The sequence below is a fragment of the Terrapene carolina genome, unplaced genomic scaffold (assembly GCF_002925995.2).
Source record: "Terrapene carolina triunguis isolate 2854851 unplaced genomic scaffold, T_m_triunguis-2.0 Scaffold247, whole genome shotgun sequence".
Lineage (NCBI taxonomy): Eukaryota > Metazoa > Chordata > Testudines > Emydidae > Terrapene > Terrapene triunguis.
Window position 1 is genome coordinate 13,236,175 of NW_020664598.1, and position 17,847 is coordinate 13,254,021.

At 41.3% G+C, this 17,847-nt stretch overlaps 1 protein-coding gene across 1 annotated transcript in view; it reads right to left on the reverse strand.

The window, feature by feature from the left end:
* The window catches only part of BRAF (B-Raf proto-oncogene, serine/threonine kinase), a 121,990-nt gene that overhangs the window by 37,642 nt on the left and 66,501 nt on the right, over positions 1-17,847 (reverse strand). The window contains exons 4-7 of the mRNA XM_026657578.2: positions 14,637-14,740; positions 11,295-11,397; positions 8,369-8,517; positions 7,062-7,181 (exon numbers count right to left, since the gene is read on the reverse strand). Of these exons, the coding sequence (XP_026513363.1) occupies positions 7,062-7,181; positions 8,369-8,517; positions 11,295-11,397; positions 14,637-14,740 (476 nt within the window). The remainder of the gene's footprint in view (positions 1-7,061; positions 7,182-8,368; positions 8,518-11,294; positions 11,398-14,636; positions 14,741-17,847) is intronic.

Sequence of the window (17,847 nt, forward strand, 5' to 3'; positions counted from 1 at the left end):
TTGCTTCGGTGCCTATGCCCATCAGGTCCTTAGGTGCATCAACAGTACCTGCCACACCAGACCCTCATGCGCTATGACCACACCAGACCCTGCCCGTACCTGCTGCACCAGACCCTCAGGAGCATGTTTGGATGGCCTCGGTGCAGTTGGTACTGATGATACCCAACGTGACAGAGATCTTTTTCTGCTATCCTGAGTCTCACTCTGGGGACCCATGGCTCTCTTTTTTGAAACCTTTTGTGAGGGATCCGTGACTGTTTTCTTCTACTCATAGTCCTTAGATGTCAAGGGCTGTGGGGAAGATTCACACCACGTGGGTGACTCCTGGCACAGGTCCGGGGAAGACTGAAGGGCTGCCTCCATGAGGAGGAGTTTTAGTCTCAGTTCTCAGTCCTTCCGAGATTTGGATTTTAATTGTTGGCAGACACCACACTTTTGGGAAATGTGGCTTTCCTCGAGGCAATGGATGCAGCGGGAATGTCTGTCCACTACTGGGATGGTCTCTTTGCACAAGAGGCGCCTCTTAAACCCCAGGGAATTGGGCATACCCTGCACTGGGGTAGTCCCCAGACAAAGGGGAAAAAACTAGAAGAACTCTACTACTAAGAATGGGATTAACTATTTGAATTCTAATAGAGATAACGATCCAATGAACGGACTGCCAATGGCTTCATCTCTAGCCAGAGGCAGTCGAGAAGGAACTGAGGCAGTTGAGAAGGTTTCACCTGTGCAGTGCTGGTTAGCCTTGTGGCACAGCACAATGGGAAACAGCACATGTGCGGGCCTAATGCACACTGCTACCAAAGTTCTCTTATCAGCAGCGCAGGGATGCAAGCACACCTACAGTGCAGCACCCATAGAGACACTACTTGAAGAAGAAGGGATAGTCCATTGTCCTTTGGGGTATGACCTTACCTGTGTGTGGGATTCAGCTGCAGCTCTAAACCCCAGCCTACAATATGGGTTCAGAGTGCTGATAAGGAGGGGAAGAGAGAAGCAGCAGCAGGTGGGAGAGAAGGGAGAGCTGCTAACAAAATCCAAGGAACAGTAGCCTAAATCAAAGGGCAAATAAAAGGAAGTATTTCTTCACACAACGCACAGTCAACCTGTGGAACTCCTTGCCAGAGGACGTTGTGAAGGCCAAGACCATAACAGGGTTAAAAAAAGAACTAGATAAATTCATGGAGGATAGGTCCATCAATGGCTATTAGCCAGGATGGGCAGGAATGGTGTCCCTAGCCTCTGTTTGCCAGAAGCTGGGAATGAGTGATGGGGGATGGATCACTTGATGATTACCTGTTCTGTTCATTCCCTCTGGGGCACCGGGTACTGGCCACTGTCAGAAGACAGGATATGGGGCTAGATGGACCTTTGGTCTGACCCAATCGGGCTATTTTTATGTTCTTATGAGAAGCGCTGTTTACTGTGGCACAGATGCAGCAAACTGGTGCTGTGATGCACTTCCAGGACTCATAAAGGAGGGGAGTAGTTTATGTGCCAAATTCTGAAAGTCTGCTGCTTCTCTGATGTTTGTGGCTGTGGTTAACTCTCAGTTTCCAGGCTATATGAGAAGAGAGTTCTTTCTGGGCATACTGGGAGGTTTGTCACATTATCCAGCACAGCATCTTCCCAGGTCCATATACATATATTCCAGTCTTCCACTGTGGAGGCCTTTAAATCAGTCATAAATAAAATATTAATGGCCTACATGGCAAATGCCTGGCACATCCCTACCCCTTAAAAGACATTACTTTAACTCCTATAACAATTGAAAACAGACTCTGTATTTCTACAGTGTGTTTGTGCTAGAAGGGAGGATTAAGTCCTGTTTTGATTCTTATTTTACTGACATCAACCTGCAGGAATTTCTGTTAGAGAGAAAAGTAACGTTCAATCTCTCAAGAAAGGAGAGCATGCCTAAGCTATTGCACTAATGAGACAGTCTAAGATTTAATCTTTTGCCCACTGTCACAAATAGCAACATTCCCATTGACTTCAAGTGATGCAAGTTCGAGGTCACTGGGAATAGGAATGCAGCTTGGATATATGCCTGCAAATGACAATTAATATTTCATAGATCTTACAGAACCACAACTCCCCCCCCCCCCACACACACACAATGTCCTCAAAATATCTAGATGCCTGAAACATTTTTTTAAATATATAATTGTCTTTTAAAATTCTATTCCCTTTACAAATTCCAAAGATGAATTGTCTATGTTTCCTTACACCCACCAACGTGGCTTTTCATGTGCTTAAGGCTTTGTCTACCCAGGAAAGGTTTTCTGACATAGTTTTTCCCTCACTATAGTTACAAAAATACAATAAAAGTGAAAGAGTGTATCCAACATTGCTTTGTCTAAAGTGGCTTAGGCCACTTCGCTTGTGAGAAGCAGCATCCACACAGAACTATGATTTTTCAAAATAAGCGCCGTTTTCTGGGCTGGTATCTCAGGGTACAATTTTCTGGCGCTAGGCTCAGTGCATTATAAGTTATTTGTCATGGTAGATTGTGAGATACCTACTGGAATTCTGGAACTTGGGTCAAACTCCCATGATTCCTTTCACTGTATGCCATAATTAGCCTGTTTTTCACTAGCCAGCACCATTTTTTCAAAGTTTCAAACAAATTTTCAAACTACAGCCAGCCAGGATGCTGAGCACCTTGATCCTGACCATTATTAGGGTTGCCAAGTGTCTGGTTTTCTGGTCAAAAAGGGGACCTGGCAGCATCCCGTTAAATGTATTGACCATACTCCAAAAGTCCTGTTACCGTGGACGGGGAGCTGGGCAGAGGCACCAGGTCATCAACCTGCCTGCCAGCCCCTATCCAGCCAGGGCCACCTCCTACCTGCATCTCGTGGGCAGGCAAGTAGCAGACTCCGCATCAGGCTGAAACTCCCGTCCCAGCCCTGGAGCAGAGGGAGGTGGAGAGGACCAAGCAATGAGGAAAAGGGAGGGGGGAGAGCGGGGGCAGGGCCTCAGGGGAAGACGCAGGGCAGGGGTAGAGCCTCAGGGGGTCCAGTTTTTAGAAATAAGTTGGCAACCCTAATTAACACAAACAGGGCACTCCAGATGTATTGGCAATCAAGCAGGTGGCTTTGAAGGAGATGGAAGATCGCTAGAGCCCTGTGTTTTTCACAAATATGAAATAACACGAAATAAAACAAATAATGTATAAAAGAAAAGAAAATGAAAAAACTCAGCCCGTAGCGGTGGCCCCTGTCCACAGGGTACGGCCTGGCTCCCCATTCAGGGCACATGGTCGCATCACCCAGAGTAGGGAGCCAAGCTCAGACCCTGTAAGGCAAGAGCTGCTGCTGTGGGGTGAGTGCAGGGCAGACTTGCCCAGGGCTTCCCACTGCCTGAGGGCAAGAACCCCCTTTCCCCTTAAGCCAGACTTGACCCCTCTCCCTCCATGTGGATAAAATGGATACCACAAACAATGCCGGGCAGATACTACTAGAGAAGGAGCAGCTACTTCTGCACAACATTTTCTGGGACAGGCTTTACTCAGTGCAACATTACTTGTGGCCCCAGCCAGTCAGCACCTACCGGTGGGCTGGGACAGTGCTGCAAACTTTCAGGACGCAGAAGGGCACTTTCCTAGAAATCTGTGTAGAACTCAATCTGGAGTTGCAATGCTGGACCACCACAATGAGTGTCCCCCATTAACATGGAGAAGTATGTGGCCACTGCCATATGGAAGGTCACCACCTCCAATTGTACCAGTCAGTAGCTAACCAGTTTGGTGTGGCTAAATTGACAGTAGAGAGACTTTTGGAACACTATGAATAGCCGGAAAGGATACCTCAACCAAATGTCCCTGTGGTCCAGGGAACTAGGTCACAGGTGCAATGTGCTATTTGAGAGCAGGGTGCAGGTGAGGAAAATACACGTAATGTACTGAATGAAATGAATACAAAGTAATGTATACAGTTTGTGAATTAACTTTATTAGGAATGCATATTGGTAGGAAGAGCTGGCTGAAAAACTTCATTGATACAAGTGCAATGGTAAACAAAACTATTGATTTAACACATAAGAAAATTCTTTTTAAATTTGCACTAAAAGGTATAGAGGGAATATATGTTTCTTAAGATAGGGACTCAAAAATGTGTAGGTGGGGATCGTTGGCGTTCTCTCCTTGTCTTGGGGGTTGAATGGGGTGGGGAACTGTCTCTCTCTTGCAGTTGGGGAATGAAAGGGGGCTCCTAGTACACTGTGATCTTAATAGGCGGCAGCGCAGGATTAGGTTAGAGTGTTACACAGGAATATAGCGTAACACTGTTCTTCAGCAAACTTGTCTCCTTCTGCATCATGTCCAACATGTCCCTTTCTCTGGTCAGTCAGTCCATGTGCTCTCTTGACAACTCCTCAGCATATGCTCTGTTGTCCTCTCTCTCATTCCTATCCTGCAGCACACATCTTTCGCTCCGTTCCCTGGGTTTTTTGCCCTCTGCTGGGACTCATTCATGAGGTCACCAAACATCTTCTTTATCTTCTCTCTCTACCCTTAGAGGATTGCCAGGAACTCAGCTATTGGTAACACCCCATTCGATGTGGGCTGTGCCATGCCACAGACTAGGAGAACAGAGAAAGCATACACGTAGTTACTATACCAATGTAATAGCCACCATGCCAAAAATGACAAAATGTTACTTCTCTCCAAATTTTCTCCATTTTGGAATTCCATTCCCTTGAGTTCTTCCCAGCCTGGGGTACGCTTGGATATAATACTTTTTTGACATTATTTGCCCTCTAGTGGGGTTCCCTGCGATATGGTGTAGTAGCGCCCTTTAAATTAAAACTATCCTTACATTTTGTGTATGTGTGTTTGCTTGTCTGGGGATGGGGGAATGGAAGGCATGTGTGTTTCCATGAGACAGGCTAATTGTTTGTAGAACCCTGCAGCCTGCCCTTACATTGGTGGGTATTACTCTGAGGCATGTTCAGAAAGCAAAGGACAACCAGGAAGATATGTAGCATCGTTATTTGTTATTGGTCACTGAGCTGTTGCGGGAGTGAAGCATTACCTACATGAGTCTCTCTGGGAAGGCAGCAATATCTTGTAATGTGTGTGTCAAACTATATCACTATCTTTGCTTAAAAGTCTTATTTCTAATTCTAAACCATCTGATCAGCATAAAGCACACTACAAAATAAACAGAATTTTGCAGCTGTGATGCATGTCCTGTACTGGCTTTACCAATGCAATGTACTGCAATAAATGAGTGCTTTGTGAAAAGCTTATATGCCTTTTATAATGCCTGCCACCACATATGCCTTCAAGTCTATGTAATATGAAATGCCTAAAAGAACCTCTAGTGGTCAATTTATCTTGTTTACCTTCACATATATGAAAAAGCTCAAGGCAATGACTAAACTATGGTCTTACATGAATTTTCTACTACTTCTTGCTTTTTCTTTCCCTACATTGGAAGCAATTTGTTTTTACATTTTTCTCTCTGCTATCTAGTCACCACGTTGTGTAGTGCCATATGGGTGGTAGTAGGTGGGGGCAGAGGTGGTTGAGGGATAGAGAAATTTAACATCAAGCAGCATGGGGAAGAGGTGGTGTGGTGTGTTTTGGTCTATGGGCGTGGGATTAAATATTTTGCATGGGGAGAAAAGCTACTTTTAACAATTTGTATTTTCAGCTTGTGTTTCCAGCTTCCATGCTGTTGGGACCAGAGAAAAGCTGAGTAAGCCAAGGAGTAAAGGTGCTGCAAAGAGATGGACACGTCTGCCATCGTTATAGCAACATCCACTAGACATGGCGTCGCACAGCCAGCACCCAGAAGAAAGGTTTCCAAATCCCCCTAAGCAGGCACTAACGGGATGGATAATAGTAATACAGCACTCAGTACTTACTGGATGAGATCCCTCTGCAGCATTCTCACTCTAGCTCTCTGGCAGGGTCCCTGGGGGTGTATCAAGCTGGGTCTCTGTTAAAGAGATCTTGGCTGCACAGGGGAAATCTCTCCTGGTCAGGTGTCCATGGTTGCCTGTGTAGTTTCCAAAGGTGTGTCTGTTTTATTACGGACCATGGCTCAGCTGTCAACATATACCGGGGTTCTGTGGTGGCCTCTTGGGCAAAAATCCAGTCCAGCTCTTCAAAGCATACATATGTGATGGGAGCATTAACGGAGGTCTTGTTTTTATCTTTAGCATCTTTAGTAATTCTGAATCAGCTGCTTGCTTTGGCACAGCACTGGCTCGTGTCCCAGGAGTACCCCTTCTCCTGCATTTGCTCTGCTAGCTGCTGGTGAATCTTGGCATTCCGGTGATTACTGGACAGATGAGAGTAAACATATTCTTCTCTCCACAGGGCAAGGCAGTACAGCATTCCCTGATGGGAACATGCAGAAGTACAGAGCACGGTGGCTTGAAAGGATTTGGTGTGTGTGAATTTATCACAAGCTGGCATCGCAAACAGATGGATATGGATATATGTCAGTGTTTAAACAGAGGGGGGACATCCAGTCAAGAGGACCCCAAAGCACAGGTAGCCAGGCAGGCCAATGTAGATGTGAAGTAATGTGCAGGTAGGGATGGTAGTGGGAGGACTACCTGAAGCAGTGTTGTTCATCTGAAATGGAGATGTGTCCATACAAACCATACACTTCCATAACTCACTCTGAAATAAAGTTATGTTGCTTCAAAGCAAATTATTTATAGCTGGATAAGATGCAAAATAAAGCAAAAAGAGAGAACTTGTGTGTGGATGCAAAGCAATTTATACTGAAAAAACCTAAAGATATATCAAAAAACTTTCCAGTTTAGACCAGGCCTACATTACCACTATAGGCAAAAAAGTACAACTAAGGTCCCTATCCTGCAAACATTTATGCATATGCTTCACTTTAAACATGTGACTAGTTCCCATTGAAATCAGTGGTACTACTGGTGAACTTAAAGTTGAGCACATGTGCGAGTATTAGCAGGATGGGGACCTAATTACGCAGGTGAGCGAAGAGGCTCTGAAGCAGTATTCTGAATACATCAAGGCAAACAGTACTAAAATGTCAAGTCATTAAGCAGCAGGAGTAAGGTCCTACCCAATAGAATCTGATGGGGGCACTGAGGAGTACGATCCAGATGCTTGGGTGGTCTCTCCTAAGGAGGCCTCCTCCTGCGATATTGGGTGGTGTTCAAAGAACTTGGAGACAAACAGCAAACTGTGAGGCAAGAACAAAAACAAAACAAAAACAAACCTAACTTGTGCAAAACCCAGAAGGTTCACAACATAATATGCACAGAAGAAAAAAAAAGTCACGTATCAAATTCTAAATTTTAGAATAGAGAATGCACTGGCAGACTACCCTGTACATTTTCACAAGTTGTTAGTTAACTGCAAGGGAGCAAGAGTTAGTGCCTTGAACACTATTTTGTCTAAAGTTATTTTGACCTTTGAGTGCTAGAAATTGTAAAGACCTAGTTTCTAAGTAGTGTAAAAGCAGGCAACTTATACCTTCGTGTTAAATCACAGTAATTTATAAAGAAGACTGTGATGTAACCTTATATGGAAGGTGGTAGTATAATATTAAAAAGGGACTTTCAAATGGGGCTATGACTAGGATAAAACAACTGCATCCACAACTCTTAGTTCATCATCTAGAAGAGGCCAGAGGAATTGTGATGAATGCAAGCTGGAAGTAAAACTTTATTTGAAAAACATTTGGAAGCTTTCCCCACTGGGGAAGTCTTTTTAAACGGTTTTACTTGGCCCTGTTGTAACTGATAGGTACTAAGATCACTACAGATTGAGCAGAAACCTTGGTTAGGAGTCCTGGTACAGAACAAATTGAGTATAAAAATTCAAGAACAAATGCATATTGAAACATTCTGCACTTTTCTTGATTCTGCTTGATACTTTTTATCCAGGTATATAAAAACCACCAGTGGGTTTTATTTTTCAACCAAGCCTGCAGTAAAACAAATGTCAACTTTGTCTAATTGATCAAGAAAGTCCAATGTTATTTGAGACCAAATTAACTGTAGCTGACCACCTGCATCTAAACACATTTAAGTGAGGCACTATCATTCCCCTCATAAGGAATTTTTTTTGACTGGATAATAACATATGTGACCAGTGCAAAGTTTGTCTTGCTGAATCAAGATTTCAGCCCTCCTATTCATCTTCTAAGAAAGAGTTTCACAGTACAAACAGAAAACTTGAACTGGTTATCTGAACCAGCACTGAGAAAATAAGAACTACATACTCTCACTGAAACAGCTTCACTATTGTATTTTCTCAGACACTTCTCTTGACTTTTTCAGTTACATCTGTCAACTAGTTCTTGTGTCATGTAAAGAAACTCAACAAAACTCTGAATTAAAGAACACAGGAGTTTTGATTACTTACTCAAGCTGGTCATAATTAACACACATCAGTGGCACCTCTGTACTACAGCGCTGGTGAAATTTATAACCACAAGTCTGGCATCGGAATCCCTGGAAAAGCAGCTTTCGACAAAAGTCACAGAATGCTAAAGTGAAGAATGTCTTTCGTACCTGTAGTGTTGAAAACAAAGAGTTAGATAGTTAGATACTTTTGTAATCTGACAGGGCTCTATGTTTCCACTAAGATATTACTGTCATCTTGCCCTGAAAAAAATACCTACAACGCTCTTTTTTGATCTTGGAAACATACTTTTATACACAATAAGCAAAGAGTATTATTTTAAACACATAAAGATCTTACATTTGATGTAATCTTAGTTATAAAGCATTATGGCATCCACTCAACTTCTTATCAGACTAATATAAATACTATACAAAGTATACTGAGTAATAAAAATGGAAGAATTTAGGACAAAGTTTTCAAAATTTGGTGCCTAGTTTGTCACCCAAATCCATACTTAAGCATCTAGATAGAAGTAGCTAGATTTTCAGAGGTGCGCATAACCATACTTCAGTAGGAGCACAGAAGCATTTGGCACCTTTGGTAATCAGATTGCTTTATTTAGCTGCCTAAATATGGATTTAAAGTGGCTAACTTTAACATCCAAGTTTGAACATTTTGATCTTTAGCCTTTAAGTGCCCCTAAGATTCCCACCATCCGAATTAATGTGCATCACTCCATGAGCAGTGAAGACAATGGCCACAGGACTGTGAAGCAAAGTCAAAAGTATCCCTGGGTCAGAACTGTAAAAGAAGCACCCCTATTTCAAAGATATGACTCTTGCAGGCATTTAAATTATAAAATATATATAAAAATATATATATAGTTGAAGGAGAAAACAACTCAAAGATATTTAAACAGAACGTTCCAAAACACCTTGTAAATAGTGGATTTGAGAGAAGGCCTGTTTTAGAGGGTTTTGTTTGTTTATCTTTATCAGATAACCCCCTTCCTCAAAATCAGAGGATTGGGAACATTCAAATGGTTTATAATTAGATTTGGAGGGTTTAGATTTTTATCAATAAATGTCAGTAAATGTCAATGTCACCGCACACATAAAACCAATGAAAAAATATTTCCATTAATAATTATCTCAATTTACAGACAGGCAAAGTAAGAAAAATGCTGCTTGAGAACTTATTAGAGTTTGATTTAAGGATATTTACCTTGTATAGTTTGACATGTGATATTGACAATGTGTTTTAACAGTCAAAGCTTTAACTTTTTGAATCTCAACATCTACTACCATTAAATAATTATTGTCTGACCGACCCCACTCATGAAAGCTCCCATAATTTCCTACAACTTAAATTTTTATCAAACTTAACACAATCAATTTGGGCTTGAATAGGGACTGGGAGTGGCTGGTTCACTACAAAAGCAATTTTCCCTCTCTTGGTATTGGCACCTCCTCATCAATTATTGGGAGTGGACCACATCCACCCTGACTGAACTGGCCTTGTCAACACTGGATCTCCACTTGTAAGGTAACTCCCTTCTCTTCATGTGCCAGTATATTTATGCCTGTATTTGTAATTTTCACTCCATGCATCTGAAGAAGTAGGGCTTTTTACCCACAAAAGCTTATGCCCAAATAAATCGGTTAGTCTTTAAGGTGCCACCGGACTCCTCGTTGTTTTTGTGGATACAGCTGTGTTACCCCTCTGATACTAAGCCTTCCTTGGCTCTAGTAGAGTACTCTAGTCCAATGGAAGAGTTGGCCCGCATTTCAGGTCTCAGTAAACCTAACTTCTGTTCATTCCAATTTGGAAGGACAATTGAACATAAGGGTTGAAACATCCATTGCCTACACTTAAATGTTGCATAAGGTTTATTTCCTGGCCACAGCGTGAATGAGGTTTGCCACCTATCATACAGTGTGGACAACAGGACTACGTGGCATAGAGCAGACTGCTGACTGGTTGTACTAATATCCTGAGGGACATCATACTTCTGAGTTCCAGAGAAAGAGCTCTTTTTAATTACCAGAAATGTTCCAGATTTAACCTCTTTCTGTGCAAAAATAAACATCGATGTTATCCATCACAATTATAAAAAAAAAAAAAAATCAAATTCTACCCAACTTATTTATAATTTTGTTTAGTAAAACCTGGAAATGTTTGCAATTGTAAAAAAGAAAAAGCTACACTACAGAGCCAAACTACAAGGCACAAAACTTGTGTTCTATTTTGGTTCCCCACCTTAAAAACACAACTAGCCTAAAAGTAACACAAGCAAGATTTCCTACAAGTAACAATCAAAAGTTTTAAAGGATGCTGTCCAGAAATTTTTATAATGGCTTTTATGCATTCATTTAACGGTCCACTGTTTGTATAATACACCCTAAGCCTAAAAATAAAATAGCTTTCATTTAGATTTTGCCCTTTCCCATGTGGTAAATGTTATTTCCAGGTCTGTGTATGGACCTAGAATGATCCAGAGGGCTTCTGTTAAACAGTTTCCACTCATGTAGCACCTCATCGAGTCAAAACATATTTGTGCACCGGCATCACTGATGATGTCAGCATTGCTCTCAGAATATGGTTCATTAGTTAATTGCTGCTGCGGAGTCAGCAGGGAAGCACAGAACACATTTTATAAATACAACCATACAAAAATAGTGGATTATTATTACCACTCTGCAATGCAGTGGTGATTTAAAATGACTTGTTAAGTCAAGTTGTGTTTATTTTAATGTCAATTATCTCAACTGCAATAAGATTTAGTTCATCTGAGTCGGTTGGATTAAAAACCTCTTATGCAACAACCTTCCCCACTACAGATACAAATGTTTGTTCAAAAACAAAGTTATTTTGATTTAAAATGTTCAAAAGTAGATTCAACTCTAGTGAACATTTTAGACAGTTCATAATACAAAGTACGTACAAAATTGTGTGTGGTAAGCGGCACATTCTCCAAGACTTCCACGTGCAACTCCTCTCCTGTGAGCCAGGAAATGTCAGTGTCCCAGCCAATGGGCTTCTTCTCTCTGAAGTGTAAACAAGCCCTTTATGGTTACCAACCTGCAAACCTTTACAAACATTATGCTAAAGAAGTGAAAAGTTGTTATCGAGAGGATAGTGGTATTGTGGGAGGTTTGCTATCCAGTCTTCCACTATTAGAAATTTAATGGCAAGAAATTAATCTCAGTTTACCCCCAAATAATTGCATCACTCTTGGACAAACAGCAGGGTAAAGAGATGCACCCTTTTCTTCAAACCAGCTTCAGCAAAGATCTACAACTGCAGAGAATGGCTGGTCCTTTGGGTCCAAAACTGACAGATACTTTTCTATCCATTCAAAGAAAAAGAGTGCTTGTGTGACAATTTGTCCCCATGTTGTATATAGTGTTGTTGTATCCATGTCAGTCCCAGGATATTAGAGAAACAAGGGAGGTGAGGTAATATCTTTTGTTGGACCAACTTCTGTTGGTGAGAGAGAAAAGTTTTCAAGCCACAGAGAGCTCTTCTTCAGGTCTTGGAAATGTACTCATAGGTCACAACTAAATACAAGAACAGGAGTACTTGTGGCACCTTAGAGACTAACAAATTTATTTGAGCATAAGCTTTCGTGGGCTACAGCCCACTTCTTCGGATGCATAGAATGGAACATATATTGAGGAGATATATATACACATACAGAGAGCATGAAAGGTGGGAGTTGTCTTACCAACTCTGAGAGGCCAATTAAGTAAGAGAAAAAAAACTTTTGAAGTGATAATCAAGATAGCCCAATACAGACAGTTTGATAAGAAGTGTGAGAATACTTACATGGGGAGATAGATTCAATGTTTGTAATGGCTCAGCCATTCCCAGTCTCTGTTTAAACCTAAGTTGATTGTATCTAATTTGCATATCAATTCCAGCTCAGCAGTTTCTCGTTGGAGTCTGTTTTTGAAGCTTTTCTGTTGCAAAATTGCCACCCACAGCTATTTCACATTTGGGGACAATATATACCTTCAAGTCAGCGGCACTGCTATGGGTACCCGCATGGCCCCACAGTATGCCAACATTTTCATGGCTGACTTAGAACAACGCTTCCTTAGCTCTTGTCCCCTAACGCTCCATCTCTACTTACGCTACATTGATGACATCTTCATCATCTGGACCCATGGAAAAGAAGCCCTTGAGGAATTCCACTATGATTTCAATAATTTCCATCCCACCATCAACCTCAGCCTAGATCAATCCACACAAGCGGTCCATTTCCTGGAGACTACTGTGCTAATAAGCGATGGTCACATAAATACCACCCTATACTGGAAACCTACTGACCGCTATACTTACCTACATGCCTCCAGCTTCTATCCAGGACACACCACACGATCCATTGTCTACAGCCAAGCTCTAAGATACAACTGCATTTGCTCCAATCCCTCAGACAGAGACAAGCACCTACAAGATCTCTATCAAGCATTCTTAAAACTACAATACCCACCTGCTGAAGTGAAAAAACAGATTGACAGAGCCAGACGAGTACCCAGAAGTCACCTCCTACAAGACAAGCCCAACAAAGAAAATAACAGAACACCACTAGCTGTCACTTTCAGCCCCCAACTAAAACCTCTCCAGCGCATCATCAAAGATCTACAACCTATCCTGAAAGATGATCCCTCACTCTCACAGGTCTTGGGAGACAGACCTGTCCTCGCTTACAGACAACCCCCCAACCTGAAGCAAATACTCACCAGCAACCACACATCACTGAACAAAAACACTGACCCAGGAACCTATCCTTGCAACAAAGCCCGATGCCAACTCTGCCCACATATCTATTCAAGCGACATCATCATAGGACCTAATCACATCAGCCATGCCATCAGGGGCTCGTTCACCTGCACATCTACCAATGTGATATATGCCATCATGTGCCAGCAATGCCCCTCTGCCATGTACACTGACCAAACCGGACAGTCTCTACGCAAAAGAATTAATGGACACAAATCTGACATCAGGAATCATAACATTCAAAAACCAGTGGGAGAACACTTTAACCTGTCTGGTCATTCTATGACAGACCTGCGGGTGGCAATTTTGCAACAAAAAAGCTTCAAAAACAGACTCCAACGAGAAATTGCTGAGCTTGAATTGATATGCAAATTAGATACGATCAATTTAGGCTTAAATAGAGACTGGGAATGGCTGAGCCATTACAAACATTGAATCTATCTCCCCATGTAAGTACTCTCACACTTCTTATCAAACTGTCTGTACTGGGCTATCTTGATTATCACTTCAAAAGTTTTTTTTCCTCTTACTTAATTGGCCTCTCAGAGTTGGTAAGACAACTCCCACCTTTTCATGCTCTCTGTATGTGTATATATATCTCCTCAATATATGTTCCATTCTATGCATCCAAAGAAGTGGGCTGTAGCCCACGAAAGCTTATGCTCAAATAAATTTGTTAGTCTCTAAGGTGCCACAAGTACTCCTGTTCTTTTTGTGGATTCAGACTAACAGGGCTGCTACTCTGAAACCTGTCACTAAATACAAGGTCGAACAGATAGTTTAGCATAAGTAGTTAGCACATACTCACCTTGAATGGCCCTTAGAACATGTGCTAACTACTTATGCTAAACTATCTATTCAACCTTTTATTTAAGCTGTGACACCCTGAGTACCTTTCCCAGACCTGAGGAAGAGCTCTGTGTAACTCAAAAGCTTGTCTCTCTCTCTCCAACAGAAGTTAGTCCAATAAAAGATATTACTTCCCCTACTTTGTCTCTCCAATTTGTCCCCATAACAGACTTTCAGAGGGTTTACTAATTTGGGGGAATGGTAGGATTTTAATTAGAAGTTTAAGGATGGAAACTGATTTTAAGAGCTATTCATGTAAATCCTGTGTCTAACAAATCTTTACTTTGAAACCCACTTCAGGTAAAACCAAATAAAAGTTAAAAATTCAAAACAACCCTACTTCATAGTTTAAAACTAGATATTTTCACATAGTTTTGCAGCTAAAACAGACCTCAGGGATAACAGCCTATTGCATTCTATTAGAGATTTCCCCATAAACTTTTCATATGTCATAGCCTTTTAGGCACGGTTTTGTGGCTATCACCCCATATTTTGTGTTGGCCCAACCATTTTAGCACAAACTAAATAGTTCATTCTGAATTTAGTGAGACTGATCTTTACCTTCACAGTGTTGAATGGAATTGGCCCATGCTGGTATACTCCTAGAAAGAACCCTGATAGCGTAAAAAAACCACACCCACATAAACCATACCCATCTTGTATTCTGTAAACAGCACAGCATTCTGGGATAAGACCCCTCATCATCAGAGCTTTCTTTAGACTGTCCCGGACGGTCACCCCACATCTTGCTGGAACCTGCAAGGTCAAATATAAGCCATAAGCATTAGAGGAAGAGATTACAATTCATTCTCATGGTTGAAGCAAACTAATGTTCCAGTCCCTAAAAAGTATACAAAAAGCGCCACAATTTTCATTTTTACAGCACTTCATAGAATCCTAAATAATAATTTCTCAAAGTACTTTGCACATTGTGGACATTATGTAAACTGCATACAAACCACACCATTATGAATTCCATATCAAAGCCCGCTCAGCTGGACATGCATACCACCTAAATTTCTAATGACATTTGAGAGAGAAAACTTGAGTTGACCCTGGGTGACCTTCTATCCTTATACATTTTGCAACAGAGATGGCAGAGAGATAGGTAACTAAAAGCTATTTATACATATGATAATTTTGAAAAGCTTGTACTGCAATTAAGTGGAGTGATGTGTCATTTGGAACTAAAAATAAACAGGCAATAGGCTTGGATGAACTAGCTTGTACTGGACTACTTGCCACAAGTTTATAAAATTCATTACGATAAATATTGAAATAAGATACAGATCTCTTAAATGGAAAATACCACCTTCAAATCTAGTCAACTTAAAAAGAGAAAAAAAGAATTAATAGTGGTGTCTGGTAACACATCTGTCCTTGAGGCCCCCGCCAATATTTGTGATTCTACAGACACATTTTCCTATTTGTAAAGAATATTTTTCTTTCCCCTTTTGCTGTTTGACCCCCATGAGCAAAGAGGAGTAGTTGAATACAAAGGAAACAGATTAAAACTGACCAAACACAAAGTATTGTGAAGTGCACAAACTATACAGTTCTCTAATATAATTTTTCCTTTAATCTCTTCAGTGATCTTAGGTGTTTCCCGTAACAGTACTAAAGCTTTTTTTTTTCTTTTTTTTTAAAGAGCAAACTGTGATTTTTAATTGACAGTGTTCCTTAAGCAATCAAAAAAAAGGGTAAGATATATTAGGGTGACTAAACATATCAAACACTACCATTTCAATACTTCTGGTGCTATTTACTGAACTGGTATATACACCAGTACTTTCCCTTCTGCTCATCCCTAGTATTTTATTTTTTCTGTAATGAGCCCATTCCATGCTAGGAAACTCCTCAGCCTTAACTAACCAAAAAGCCAGTCAGACCACATGAAATGTAATTATTTACAGCTTATCAGGGGCCCGATCGAAAGCCCACTGAAGTCAATAGAAGTCTTTCCATAGACTTTAAAGGACTTTTGATCACGGCTCAGTTGAGCAGCTAACATTTAAAAATTCTAAATGTAGATAGAAGCCTGTGTCTCCTACTTAAAGATAACAATGACAATCCTCTTTCAAGTGTCCTTGTGAATGCCACTTTACTGAGGTTACACTACTTATTGCATTTCTATGACTCTACGTGTATGCTCTCCTAGAAGAAAGAAATGGAAGTGACCTTTTTGGTCATGGTCCCTCTCCCTGTCAATGTACAATTGCTCCTTACAGTACATTTTATCTAGTCTATTTTTAAAAGTTCAAAGAAATGGGGCTTCCAGTACTTCTTTTGTAGAAACTATTTTACAGACAAATGTGTGTCAAAGTTTCTCTCGCTATACAGCCTAGACCTTCCCTTCCATAAATCCACTCCATTATTCCAAAATACACCATTTCTCCAACCTCCGCCTCTATAGTGTTTACACCCCACCCTTCAATTATTTGTAGAATTATGTTCTCCCGCCCCTCCGCCCCCATGTACTTGTTACTTAGCCAAATTGTTACAGGTGGGACTGGTAGCACAGCCTATTATTAAGGTTGTCCAACACTTCCCATTATAAGACCCTGAGTTCAAGTGCTTATAACACTGCTAAACTTTAACTATTTGGGTTGAAATTTTCCTTGCTAGGTATCTGCCTCATGCTGATTTTGATTGGAAAATTTCAACCAAAATGGGTTAACCATTTCCAAGAGGGCAGCTAGGGAAAAATACATTATGCCCATGTTTTAAAAAATTGAGACTTTTTCTTTGAAATGCTCTAGCATTGGACCAGGGACTTGAAATTTGGCAGGGGGTGGCCTTTATGTCAGGGCTGTGCCTTTTGCCATCCCTGTGAAAACTCACCCAAATTTGGCCAAGTTATAAGCCTTTGAAAAAAATCACAGTTCGCACAGGCTCACTAAAGATTTACTAGAGCTTAATACCTAAAATCTCCAAAAATTCTATCCTCACTGAGCATGCTCCATCCCCTTCCAGCTTCTCATGCTGACCAGATTGTGCATGCACCATCCCCACAGAGCAAATGAGCATGCTCCAGCCCAGGGGGTTCAGAAGGCTTTACCCATAATAGCTGTTCTGGTCTGGGAACAGGGAGTTTGTGCCTGTCTATCCTGTGCTCTCAATGATCCCCTGGTGGCACCTAGACAGCGTGGAGGAGGAAGCCAGCTGACTTAAGTGCAGAGGGGACGAGGGAAGGGGTAGATTGGGACAAGTTTAGTAGGACTGGGGGGATGGAGGGAGGGAAAGAAACTGTGACTGGGATTTGGAGGAGGGAGACTGGGTCTGGTCTGGCAAGGATACTGGGAGAGTTGGGTGAGGAGGTAGGGGAGGCTGGGACTGGGAGCCACTGAGGAAAGGGAGGTGGGGGGAACAGGACTGGGAGCCAGTTGGCTGGGGGAAACCTGGCTGGTTTCCATTAAAATTTTTGAATGATTTGGCATGTTCCCACAGAATGTTTCAATTCCATCAAATCAAACCTTTCTGACAGAAAACTGCTCACTGGAAAGTTTCAGACCAGCTCTAATCCATACGCTTATATTCCTATCCAAGATAGGCAGAACTAAAATTTGATTTTGGATTCAATGAGACTACATAAAATGCTTTATTAAAATTCACATATCTACCACTTTCCCTTCTTATCCATTTATTCTGTAATTATATACAAATAAACTAAGTTAGTTTGGCAATATTTATTTCTTATAAACTCAGGCTGCACATTGCTCATGTTTGTAATATTTCCAGAAGTCTAGTGATTTATTTTTTCTGAATCTAAGTTACTTGTATGCACTCTTCCCAACGTGCAGTTTGAGACAATCTTGAGTAAAACCAGAAGAGAAATTTAACAGGCCAGTTCTCCTTCTCAGCCT